The sequence below is a fragment of the Solea solea genome, chromosome 2 (genome assembly GCF_958295425.1).
Source record: "Solea solea chromosome 2, fSolSol10.1, whole genome shotgun sequence".
In the NCBI taxonomy this organism is placed as follows: Eukaryota; Metazoa; Chordata; class Actinopteri; order Pleuronectiformes; family Soleidae; genus Solea; species Solea solea.
The window spans coordinates 24,852,154-24,866,064 of NC_081135.1; the positions used below are offsets into that span (position 1 = coordinate 24,852,154).

The 13,911-nt window shown below is 43.5% G+C and overlaps 1 protein-coding gene across 1 annotated transcript in view; it reads left to right on the forward strand.

The window, feature by feature from the left end:
- igsf3 (immunoglobulin superfamily, member 3) overlaps positions 1-13,911 on the forward strand; it is a 75,375-nt gene that overhangs the window by 55,406 nt on the left and 6,058 nt on the right. Inside the window, exon 7 of the mRNA XM_058616417.1 lies at positions 11,282-11,692. Within this exon, the coding sequence (XP_058472400.1) occupies positions 11,282-11,692 (411 nt within the window). The remainder of the gene's footprint in view (positions 1-11,281; positions 11,693-13,911) is intronic.

The window sequence follows — 13,911 nt, forward strand, 5'->3', positions numbered from 1 at the left end:
GGCTGAAGAGACTTGTATCTCTCTTTTTTTGCGGTTAATGTGACTTCACATCAGGTTTTATAGAGAAATGATTATTTTTCCAGAATAACTTTCAATATCTGGCAGTTATTTCGAATTTACTGCATGTTAAAATGGTGTATTAACAATTTACAATGAAGAAAACCAAAAAGGTTTATTTAGAAAAGCACTGAACGCCAATAAATGGAAACTATGCACAAGGCACTTTTCCCAACTCTTTCCTCTCTGGTGACAAAGATGCTGATACGCCGGCTTCCTGCAACAGCGTGAGTGAAATTACCGTAATAACCACACGTTGGCTTTGACATGCCGTCTGCGATACTCGGCATTAAAGGGTTAAAATCAGATCCGTGTCACATCAGTATGTGGTCCTATATCAGACACATAGAACAGTCACAGCTTGTTGCCTTTACGCATGCACTCTCATCTCATCTCATCTTGTGGTTTTTGTGCACATATTTTAAGGGCGGTCACATTTAGAGGCAGACACTTGAAGTTAAGATTGTGAACCGTTTGATCCGATCTGAATAATGTGGGTGGTAATCTGAACATCGCCTTTGATCATCAGAGGAGAAAAGCTGATAAAAGCTGCATGGAACAGAAGCAGTGAGCTGGTCAAAATGATCTTTCATCAAATGAGTGAGGCTGTAGCCCTGTAGCCCCGGCCCAGACCTACTTCCTGTTCCAGATTGCATTAGAGGCACACTGCCTGTGTCTCCTGGGTCATACTACAGGAGTTCACTACTGTATTTGCACACACACACACACACACACACGCACAGAATATTTACTGTATTGTAAGTGCAACCCAGAGCAGTAGTTGGGCCAGAACTGACCGTTATACAGATCCTGCAGAGATCCAGTGCACCCACAGGAGCACAGACGTCACCATTCTCATGTCCAGACACAAACATGCAGCACACTCTGGGGCTGCTACGCAAGAATAGAGGATCTCCACAAAAAAAAATATATATATAACAAACACATAGCATACAGTGGCAGTAAGATTAGATTTCACCTGATTGAGTTTTCTCTTTGTCTCTTTCTGAAATGCAATAATGGCGAACACATGTTCAGCATGGCAGATCGCCAGGGAAGCCTCAGTCTCTACAACACAGTCTAATATCATCTACTCATAACTCAAAACTGTGCACACACACACACACACACACATATACACATACACATACACGCTGCAAACACCCAAAACTAATTATGCTGAATCTTCCCTAATGGAACCGGAGTTTAGATTAATGATGGTTAGGGGAGTTCAATACGTTTTTCTCATCATTCCAGTGTGTGCATGTGCACATTAGTGCTCGTGTATCTGGCAAGAGGAGCAGGATATTAAGATTGCCTGGTTATTGGGTGAGCTAGAATGATGATGGTGATGATGGGGCGGGGGTGGGGGTGGGGTGCCCCACTTAGAGTTTTCTCCCCATCTCTCGTCGCACACCTACGCTTGCTCGGCTACTTTGAGATCAAACATGGCGATGCAGGATAAGATGCCTGTGTTTTGTTTTGCTTACCCGTATCCTTATCCCTTGTTTTGCTCTCTTGTGGTTGTGCGTCTTGTGAGTCGGGACTTGCACCGTACCTTTCCGCGCTCTCCTACTTTATCTCGTCGCGCCCCGTCTGCTCCATCACTCTCTCGCTCTCTCCCCATTTGTAATCGCGGGGCATCTTTCAATTTAATATGAGCTGGCAGTACCAGATGCCACGTGTGCTTTTGTTTCATGCCAATGAAACACTTGCCCACACAAGTGTAATTGATAGCGTTCGCATCGCTGCAGCGATTGGAGATTCCCGCTTATCAGGACATAGATGGGGAGCTGTCTGTCTTCATTAAGGCTCGGCTCACCGCCCTGCCGCTTCATCTCTGTCTTTCAACATTTTGGTTTCACTCCCCCTCCATAAGTCTCTTTTAATGTCTTCTTCCCCGTTTGCTCGCACTTAGCTACAGGTTTCCCCACTATGCACGCCCACAGCTTCTTTCTCACGCTTTTGATTTTTGAATATTTTATAATTCCCTGCCGCCCGCCTCCGCCTCCTCCTCCTCCTCATAATTCTCTTGGTCGTGTTTACATTTTTTCTTCAAATAGTGTTTCAAGTTGTCAATATCTCATAAATAATACAGATAAGGCAAATGTGCTTGTTTGTGCAGTGTAGCAGCTTCAATACAGTGTTACTGTCTGGAGTCTATACAGTAGTGTTTCAGCAGCAGTAGTAAGGGTTTGGGTTTGCGTTACACTGGGCAGAACTGGGATTACATGTACTAGGACTGCTCTATTATGGGAAAAATAATTATTATTTGGGTCAAAATTGAAATCAGGATTATTTCATTGACTTGACCTTGAAGCAAATGGGACTTAGCGCATGTAAAACAAGTGGCTTTGAACATGAAATGTTGAATTTACCTTAAAATAACTATGAATTATTGCATGTTGAAAATATTGTATAAGATAATAAATACAAATAAATAGAATCACTGATGTAGTGTACTTCCAGTCCCGTGAAAACAAATAAAAAACTACATTGAAATTAAAATACATTCACATTAAGTTACGAAACAAATACGTTGTAAATAAAATACCAGATACTAGAAATGTAATATCAGTTACCAATAAAATAAAGAAAACAAGTTCAACTTCAAGGTTTTTGGCCCAAGGACACAGTATTTCCCCCTGTCATTGTTTTGTGCTTTTCAGAGCGTGCTGTAAAGTGTCTTTTTAATTGTCAACTGTGCTGCGGAGGACGTTGTTGGTACTTAACCACTTAGGTGTTTGCACACTCGCTCGTAGTTAGCTCAGTGTTTGAGTTTCCAGTGGTTTTAAAGAGATTTGTCGCGTTGCCGGTCGTTGCAGACTTTCACAGAGCAGCAAACATTCCACATGATGTGTTTCTGGTCGACGTCTGTCTCTTGAAATCCAAAGTGTTCCCACACAAGTGAGCCGGCTCGACCTTTTTCGCTGACTCAGCGCCGCTGCTGCTCCTCTCCTCCGTCTGCCATCTTTACTCACGTTGCGCGTTTAACCCGGGGAATCCGCTCAATGCGTGTGTTCTATTTTGGCCGGATGACGAGCGGGACAAGAAGTCAGAGTCGGAGCATTATTTTCAGAATGAAATCCCCCCATTTTCTAATCATCATTTTGTTTGGATAACTTTGTTTTTGTAATTGTCTCTGGCCATAATCGTAAATGAAATACAAGTTTCGATAATTGTACAGCACTAACATGTTCACTCACCCTTTTGTTTGCGTACCTAAAAGTGTTCAGTGAGGTCTTCCGCTGTTGTCGCCCATCTGCTCGACATGTTTTGGGTTCAGGGATGGAATTACTGTTGTCTTCCTATCATCTCCAACCAATCGGCCCATTATTCTCTGACCTACGGCATCAACAAGGCTTTTTTACCCAGACAACTGCAGTTCAATGGATTGTATTTGTGTGTGAAAATCCCTGTAGTCCCGTCTGGTATCAACAGTCATCAAACTCACATTTGTTTTGATGCACCATTTGAACTCAAGCAGGTCATCTTGGCCATGTCTTCATGCCTAAAGACATGAAGTTGCTGCCATGTGATTGACTGATTAGATGTTTGTGTTAACCAGCCGTCTACTTCTAAAGTGGCTGGTGCATGCCACACACACAACCTGCCTCGCCTATACGCGGTTTATATGCACATTCAAATAATCCGAAATGTGCTCACAATCTGTGTGTTGCACACACATGAATACCCAGGGTCATAATGGGTGATAAATGAAGAGCCTGTGAGAGGTGCACTGAAACAGAAAATAATTTCATAAAAGGTTTTTGATTAATCACGTCTGTTTCAGACAGGACAGTCAAGGTCGGGGCCTACATGTCTTCTCTCCCCCTCCATCCCTCCCTCCCTCCCTCCCTCCCTCCCATGTGAGAACACGGCACATTTTTCTGTCCGGTTCAATCCAATCCAATCTCGTACCCGTTCTCTTTTTCGGCCCAGTCTGCAGACACAATGAGATTCATGTGTTGTGTCTCTTCATCTCTCTTAAGCACCTTTTGACAGTGTGTGTGTGTGTGTGTGTGCGCGCGCGTGTCACGTGTGTCCTGCTGCTGATGTAATTGAAGTCGTAACTCAGGGCTAGCTACAGTGCTGCTGCTCCCCATGTAAATCAGTGGCTAATAGTAGGAGGAGGAGAGCGGTAGAAGCTCAGCAGTGCCGCCTCCTGAATACACACACACACACACACACACACACACACATGCATGCATGCATTAGCCATTCTCCAGCCTGCACTAACTGAATACCCACAGTTTGGTGGTTTAATGAGCATAATGTGTTTTATGCCATTGTTAGACCCCTTTAAAAACCACACGGACATCAAGACACGCACACAGCTCAGTCTGATGTCTTTGTGCTCTCCCCTCTGTTCCACCTTCTTTTGGTCTATTAATCTCCCAGTGTTACCCCGCTCTGACCTCATGTCTTCTCTCCCCTCTTGTGCATCCATTTTCCTAGCAGGCAGGAAGGAAGGAAAGTGTATATTCCTGAGGAGTTAATGGCCTCCATTGCTACTTTCAGGCTTTTTTTTTTTTTTTTTTTTTTTTTGTCAATAGCACATTATGTCCATTTAGTCAATTCTGTTCCCATTTAGAGGGAAATAGACAATGAGTCTACTGAGTGGACGAGGGACTTGAATGAGTGGACACCACTGTGACTGACAGCTAGTGCTGTCCAATAAGTACCTGGTTACTTTAATCAAGGTACGGGTGAAATTGCGAATCTCAAGACTTTGTTTTGCATCTGAAAGTCGACTCCATATCCAATTCCATATGCAGCCTGTGGTTCAGAGCTCTTGTTACTGTGTGCGCAAATCCTCATAATTAGCCTGGTCTTAATGATATTATAAAAAGAGGAGGGATAATATCCCTCTGACACAATGGGATCATAGACACATGGCAGTCATTAACATAGAAATTAAGGCTCCCAGTTTGGCAGAGGAGCCACTCTTCAGTCTGGGAATCCCTAACCCTCATTGATTCCGATTAGCAGCCTGCTCTTCACTCTGCTCCCTGGGGCGGACGTCCACGGGAGCGAGTTGTATGTAACATGTTTTGTGTGTGTGTGTGTGTGTGTGTAATGTGGCGGACGCTGGTGAGGGAGCAGCACGCCAGAGAGAGCTGCTCTGCAGGGGATCAGGGTCGGTCTAAAGCCCACGGCCCTGACATGCTTGGGGTCCTGGCTGTGGATTAGCCCTGCATTAATGCTAATGCTAAAGGCTGAGCAGGCAGCTATTAAGGCTCTAAAGTCCTCTGGAATAGAACTGGGGAGACTGCCTGCTGCTTTGCCAAATCCCCCCCTAGAGTATGTTCTCACTTGCTGTCTTTTACATCTTTCTCATCTTTTTCCAGGTTCCCTCCCTCCCTCTCTCTCTCCCTCTCCCCCCGCAAACACACCCTCAGTCCTGCACTCTTTGATTCTTCTGAACATCTATTCAGTGTTCTGCTCCATCCCTTAACTCTCATCCTCTCTAAAAGTTGCGTCCACTTCTCTGCTTTTATTGTTGTGGTGGAGATAACTGACAATGAAGCCAGTTACACAGTCTGGTCAAGGCAAAACTTTATTTACAACGTACAAGGTTGTAGAGCAGTGGAGCACAAGCCTCACAGAGCTTTTCCTGTCTGCCGTACTGGAAACGTCTTATTGATAAACACAGCAATTCAACATCAGGACATTAACATTAACACTTTAGTGGACATTCCAAAACACACCAATCGTACAAAAACTCTGCAGCTCAGTCCTAATATCACGGCATCTCCCTGCACTCCTGTCTTCCCCATCTGATTCTTCCCTAAATCATTCTTTCTACTACATTATTCATCCCTCTTTTCCTCTCCCTGTCTTTTGGCGACTCCTCCTTCCTTCAGCTAAGTGGAAGAATCACATTTGTCATCTCCGTGACCCTTAAATACAGATCATTTATCTAAAATAAAAAAAAAACAACCTGAGCAGAAATGTTAGCAGAGACCCCACCAGCACAGCTACTGTTCACACTTCATTTATGCCTCATTAATATTCATTCATCCACAGTGGAGGCTGCTGAATATTCATGAACACCAGGTGATTAGACAGAGTTTGATCAGGAGAGACACGATCGTAGCGCAGAAGGGGTGGAAAGAGGTAACGAGAGGTCAAAACAACCGCCGCGGCCGGCGAGAGGTGGAATAAGAGGAGTGAAGTAGACAGTTCACCTCGTATGTTTAGATCCTGTCTTCTATTAAAAGGCTTCACCTGGAGCTGCAGCATAAAACAGAGATGGAGAATTCTCTCAATTTTTAATCTCCAGCTGTAGTCTCCTCCTCAGAACCAGGAAGTTTCCACACATCTTTGAAGTTATCCTAATTTTTTCTCCTTTTTTTAAAAAAAAAATAAAACCTGTGGTTAGTGTGCACTGGCACGCCACAGTGGCATCTTTAGCAGTACACTTCTCCTCCCCTCGGACTCAAAATGGTTTTCATCTCCTCTGCTTCATAAACAAGCGTTGCGTGGAGCAGCTTTTGGGGCTTGGGGGTGCACTTTGCTATCTTTCTTCCTTATGAAAACGGAGCTGTTTGCAACCTCTGTGTACTTACCGCTGCTGATAAATAAAAGGAATAAAGACAGCTTTGTCTCAACCCTGCAATCTCCTGTAGCCATTAAACAGACAAACTGCACACATGGGAGACGGGTGAGAGAAGGGTTCAATGAGCCAATTAGTGGATGTAGTGTGCAGTTTTATGTGTGTTTGTGTGTACTGTAACGACAGCAGACGATACAGTACACATGCGGAAACACACACTTCTCCAGTAGAGCTGAGAAAGTCTGCATAAAGCTCATATCATTATATTTCCATTCTGCCTCATAAAATGATTTTTGCAGACTGAGGATCTTCCGTTTTTAATTAAAATTGTGTTAAGTCGTGTCGAAAGTGAAGGGAAGAAACTGATTTGTGCAAGATTGGATCGGCAAGGTCCTGAAAGGTGTACATGTACTAAAAGTGACGCTGTAACGTTACACTGACAAACAGAGAAGAAGAAGTACACATTACAGATATTATAACACAAACGGAGACGGAATGAACCGAGCCAGAGGAAAGAAAGGAAGTATTAAACGTATTAAAATACATAAAGAGGACTCTAACATGTGTATATATACTAGAACAGCTTTCACTCTCCTTGGAAGGCTTTCCACCAGATTTTGAAGTGTTTCTATGGGGATTTGTGTAGAGCATTTATGAGGTCAAGAAATGATGTTAGACAAGAAGGCCCGGCTCTCAATCTCTGTTCCAGTTCATCCCAAAGGTGCTCAATGGGGTTGAGGTCAGGGCCCTGTGCGGGACACTCAAGTTCTTCCGAACCAAAAACTTGTCAAATAATGTCTTTATAGTCCTTGATGTGTGCACTGGAGCACAGTCTTGTCGGAATAGAAAAGGGCCATGCCCAAACTGTTGTCACAAATTTGGAAGCATAGTATTGTGACCAAAATGTCTTAAGATTGCCCTTACCTAGTTATAAGGGGCCTTAAAAACAGCCCCAATTAAATAATTCATAGGTTTGGTCAAATATGCTTTAACACCTTTGACACCTAACACTCAAAATGTCCGTCTGGACTTTTTTTTTTGTCCTGTAACTAAGTGCTTTTCCAGAATAACTTCCTATATCTGGCAGTTGTTTACAACATACTGCATGTTAAAATAGTGTTTGAACAATTGAAAATGAAGAAAAACACTGCAGTTGTACAAGAACAACAGATTTTGCGTGCTAAATTTCAAATTGGAACAGTATGAAACATGTTTACAATAACATTTCATCCGTCTTTGTCTCTGAGACGCTGATTCTCTGGCTTTCTGAGTGAAATGACCGTAATAACCGCACGTCGGCTTTGACCGACAACATCTCAGCTTTCAGAAACCATTTGGAATTTTTCCCGATAGCACAAACCGTCGCGTAACTACGGTGACGCAAAGTGTGCTTGTGCAAACGTGTCGTCGGCGACGCACTCGGTGTTAAGGGGTTAAGCCACGTGCCATCAAGTTGCCTTATCAACATGAAACCTGCCTGCACCCAAACTCTCCGAACTCTCCAATGACAGTGAAGTTCATTCAAGTGCACTTCATGTTTGTAGCAGTAACGATGCTTGAGATTGTCATTTAGTCATTTTTTTTCCCCCGTTCCTCCTTAGAGAGTGTGGAACATTCTGTATCTTGACAGTGACCATGACGCTCGTCACCTACAGCACATAATGGCGTTGTGTGCGCTTCATTCATCCAGACATGACCTGAAAGGATTACGCTGTGAAGCAACCACCCTGAAGGACATTTTATTCCACTATTTTATGTTCTCCTTTATCACGGAAGAAATGATTCACTGTCATGAGATTTCACAAGTTGCTTTACTGTATTTATGAAGTGTCTCATGGGCCAGATTAAACTGTCCTGTGGGTCGTATATGGCCCGGAGGTGGACAAATCCCCAGTCACAGGGCTAATGGAGAGCGTGCACTTAGTGAAACCAGGTGTGAGTGACATATGAAGTAATGCAGAGCAGTGGAAAGCCACGCTTCCGCTTATGGATTTGTCTTTGTAGATATTTACCCTTGTTGAGGAAGCTTGCTCTCTGTGGGAGTGGACACGTGCCAGGATGTGTCGTGCTGGTGTGTGAAGTTGAAGGACAGCATTTCTGTCTTTTCAATTTTGGTTTATATTATTCTCATATCAGTGAGAGAAAATTCTAATCTTCAGCTAACTTTAAGTTTAATTGCTCACATATTTCTTATCACCAGACCTGGCGTTCAATATAAACAGCCATAACTTAAGAAGATAAGATAAGACACAAACTTGAAAGGCACCTTTCAAGGTTCCCTCCCTATATCAAGGTGCCAGGCATCTGGACCTGATACTCCATCTCAAGTCTTACTAACTACTGTACCTGGCGCGCTGCTCGCGAGAATCTCCTCCGTCCAACTGATCTCATCGCTGACTCCAGAGGTTCCATCATAGGTCAGCTCACCTGATAATCAATTTTAAGGATATTTAGTAAGAGGGATGCACGATATTTGACTTTTTTTTGATGATATCCAATATGCAGATATATTGGGAGTGATTGGGCCAATAAATGACAATGAAATGAAGCCATGATACGAGTCGAGGAGGTAGCAGGACTGTTTTAGTCTCTTAGTCATTAGTAATATCGGGGGATGTTGTTATATTTGCCGATACCCGATAATACATTTTAAAGCCAATACCAGCCAATACTGATATTTTGCTGATAATATTCCTGCATCTCTATTTATTGATAAATAAATAAACTTGCATTTGCTCGTGAGGCGGCCTAATAAGGCTTGCATAATTGGCCTATTTTAGATTTGAGAAAACATTTCTGGAAACACTCGTGTAAAGCAACAGGCTTCCAGCCCCCGGTTTTCCTCCTGGCTGCAGATTTCTACTTCAAATGGGAGCGGCACAGAATTGCTTTGTCCTGTGCCAATCCAATCCTGCATAGTTCCACTTCAGGAGGTTCGGAGGTAATTCTGAAAAAAAAAAAAAAAGATTGCCAGGAATCTGTGGGGCTCGGCAGTAATTCTGGTTGAGGAAATTGTGGGCCGGCGTTCCTACCAGAAGCTACTGTATGATGGTGACTAAAGTCTTTGGAATTCAGTCAGATACGTACATACTTTCAGGACTTAATACTTGTAAGTACACTTAGTACTAAAAGCACTCCGTGAATGTGCAAGAAGTGATAATTTGAGCATTCTCGCCAATCTGTGAACAAGGGCGCGATGTTCTGGGCAGATGGCTGTGACCTCAGGCAGTTGATCACGTTCGTTCAGTCACAGCTGAGATAAGCTTGAGTGGGGGGTGGTGGTGGTGGTGGGGGGGGGTGGTTGGTTAAAGATGCTGAGAATTGTTTAAGACTGAATGAGACGTGTAGAAGATCGAGTCGGGGTCAGATTTGTGTCTGTAAATGTGAAACAATTAACACTGTGTGTTGTTATTGTTGTGTTGCTATGATACCAGTGAGTTACAGCACCAGTGATACATTATTTTAGTTCAGTATTTGTGTTTGGTATTATTTGAACAAGAGTCAAACTGATTTTTTTTTTTCCCCATTTGACTCTGAGTTTGTGTTACTAATCCCAATAAATTGAATATGTGGGTTTTTACTATAATATAAAACTATAAAAAATGGTCTGCCGGCCTGAACAAGTGTGACATTTTCTATTTAGATATTGCTGGCAGACATTGGTCCCCGAACAGCTCCTGTATTTGCTGGTACTTTCTCATTGTGGGGGAAAGAGCTGGAAATAGTTCATATTGTGCACTTGCATATCTGCTGCTGAGATCAGTTAAGGGAATTGGTCTCCCCAAATTTTGCTCCAAAAACACTAAAACTCTCGGATTGCCACATGTGTGCCGACTCGAGAGGGCTACAAATCCAATTGTCATGGTTTAGGAGTTTGGAGCTGGTGATAGAGATGATCCTGCAATTAATCCAAAAGACACTTTGGAAATTAATACGAACACTGAACTCAGTTTGTTTCACCTAATACTACTAATAATAATAACAATATTTTCTCATGACAGTAGCTGATCCAATTTGTCATATACTGTACATATTTACAGCAGGTTTTACTACGTTGAAAATACATTGCTATAGGGTTTGATTTTGTGATTCTCTCGTGTATCTCTGTGTGTGTTTGTGTGTGCGCTATGTGGTAATAATCCTCCTCCTCCCAAATACATGACAGCAGAGCTCTGGTCATAGTTGCACCCGATGTACCTGCAGCTCATTCTACCCACTCCCACTGTCACCGTAACCACAGACACTCGGCGCAGCCTCATTCTCCTCCTGACATCTCAGTCACACCCTTCTACCATCTCCTCTCGTCCCTATCTCCTCTCCTCCTGTCTGTTCTTGACAAATGCGTGTCTTTTTTTATCTGCTCCCCTCTCTTCCAGGCAGACTGACAGACCCGCTGCCCTTCCTTTGTCTTGTATCTTTCCTAATAACATATTCCTCCATCTTCACCCTTGTCTGCTCCCCAGCTTATCTTGCATTGCTCCTTTTTATACCAGCAAACCCCTAGAACCCTCTCAACTTTGATTCCCCTGACATTTCCACCTCCTTCACCTCATATTCCTTTGTTTTTGTCACCTGCTGTACCGCCCAGTCTCCACTGTTGATGACAGAAAGAAACATGTGTTTACCTCATCAGCTCATCTCACTCTCCTTCTCGTTCCCTTGCAGAAAGTAAGCTGCGAGTGCAGAAGACCAATCAGTCTCAGGTGTATCCAGAGGACAGTCGCGTCAGGATCAACTGCACCATCACCTCTCAGAGCAGCCAGGACTCCCAGCATGCTGTGTTGTGGTACGTGAGGCGTGCTACAGGCTCAGAGGCCGACGAGCTCCTGCTGAGAATCGAACGCTCGGGGGCGTTCGAGTACGGGGCGTACGCAGACGAGGAGAGACTGCGGCGCCGCGTGCAGGCCGAGAGGCTCTCGCCGCGTTCCTACGTGCTGACGCTGAACAGAGCTGAGAGCAGCGATTCTGGGACCTACTACTGCCTGGTGGAGGAGTGGCTGAGTGACCCAGATGGAGCCTGGTATCGTCTCTCCCGGGAATCCTCGGGGTTGACACAGGTCGTGGTGAGGCAGCCAGGTAAGCCAGCTGTCAACATGCTCATTTATTTGTTTGCGTTCACATAAGCAGGCTGTGCTCCTCAAAGCCATCTCACACAATGACCATACACACAGTTATGACTAGGGATGTCCCGATACCGATACGGACTGATACCGATTTCCATCCCGAGTTATGACATTCAAATCATTATCCATTTCATTCATCCTCGACAGTCCCCGTCTTTTAATGGTTTTATTCCACGCGGCAGCCGAAGGTGACCTTTTTCCGTCGTCTCCCAGAGCACTGTTCCTTTGCCAGGTGTCATGTTTTTGTTTTTTTATTATTATTTCAGAATGAGAACATGGCATCTCTCCAACTGGAACACAGGGATTCAAAATGTTGTTGTCACATGCAACTAAGACAAAAGTGAATGCCTGTAGTTTATATGTACACTGAAGCTGACACTGTCCCCACAGTTAATGAAGCTACAGCCCGCAAATGTCAACCTAGTCAAGTCACATTCATAGATAGATAGATAGATAGATAGATAGATAGATAGATAGATAGATAGAAACCCTGTACAGCTTCACATTTTTCATTAAGGCCAGCTTCTTCGTCTCGTTTTTTCATGCATTAACATTCCCCATCATCCACGATGGAATTGGCAGCTTGTATATCCACCGTGAGCTGCGCCGGCATGCACTATTGTCCGTAGTTGAAACAGCTGATCCCTTGTATACACAAGGTTCTCACTGCTTTCTTACTGGTTCTCACTCCGGCTTTCAGAAACCAATGCGTATGTAGATAAGAGTAAAAAAAAGAAAGTCAGAGAAAGTCCGAGGAAAAAAAGAACAAAAAGGCAAAAGCCGCCAGAGCTACTGGAAGAGGCTGCCACTCGCGTTGGCGCCTGCGTACTGTGCATCAGGATTAAAAAGAAAACCTCAAATTGGATTTTAAATGATCAATGGCAAGACACCTTGTAGTGGGAAATGTAAGACCTAATGTGGGTTGAGAGACTATTCCACAGCTGAGGGGCAGCAACAGAAAGAAGGCCTGTAACACATGTTTATCTGTGGGAGCTTAGTATTAAAGGAATACTTCACCGATTTGCATTTAGCTTTGTATTACTACAATAGGGGTAGTTTTTTGTTTTTTTTTAAAGTGTGCTTCCTAACCTCAGTTTCCCCTGAGTTGAAAAATATAATATTAGAGTAACTGTTAGCAAAGATGGCCACTGTTTACATTCTGGGAATGAGGTCCGAATGAGGGCAGAATTAGCGTTGCAGTTCCAAGCCTCGGACCAAGTGTCACTGGTGGACATTTTTCAAACTGAGGGAAACTGAGGTTGGGAAGCACACTTTTTCAAAAATACTACCTAAATGCAAATTGGTGAAGTATTCCTTTAAGCAATTAGAGAGGTTAAATGTATTTTAAATGTATTTTCTTAACCATATAGGTTTGAACTTGTCCATAAGACAAATAGAAATTGCATTATAAACATCATGGATATTCATTAAGGGGCTTGAAAATGCACTCACCTCGGACGTCATCCAGAAATCTGCCTGTAGAGGGGAGAGATGAGGGGGAGCTGTGTGCCAGCTCCTGCCTGCTGTCCTCTCTGTTTCTCATTTTGCTTTTAAAGAAGACCGTTCCAAGCCCATGTAAGCCAGGTCTTCACTGCCATTGTTTTTACTGCAATGGAACTGGGTCACCCCTGAAGCACTGTCACACACTTCTACAGACAGACAGACAGACAGACATACTACCTTTGGGGAAGGACCTAACCTTGCTGAGAAGTTACAGCTTCGTGCAGCACCGGTGGGATGTATTTATTTTTTTGTTTGCACTGTGTAAAAGTTTTGTGTCGTTGTCTGTTTTTCCTGGTTCGTGAGTTCTTAGCCTGGTTAGACTGTTGAGTTTCATTCACAGGTTATTAAAGTGCTCATGTTTGGGGATCACATGGCACAGACAGTCATTTTCCTCATGACAGATGAGGCAGTCTCTCCATCTCCGAGACTCTCCAATATCCACGTGCATTTTGCTGCATTTATTGTCCAACTCTTTTAGACTCTTTCCTTTTTTTTTAGGTTTCTTTGCAGCATAGCTAAAACAGTTACCTGTCTGCAGAATAAGTTTGGTGTAAAAGCCCCAAAACTCTACCATCACTGCTCAATAAATCAGTCAAAATCTTCCCTTAAATCAAGAAGAAAACTGTAAAATCTCTTTCCAAACTAACACCTTCAAATTTGAACAGCGTC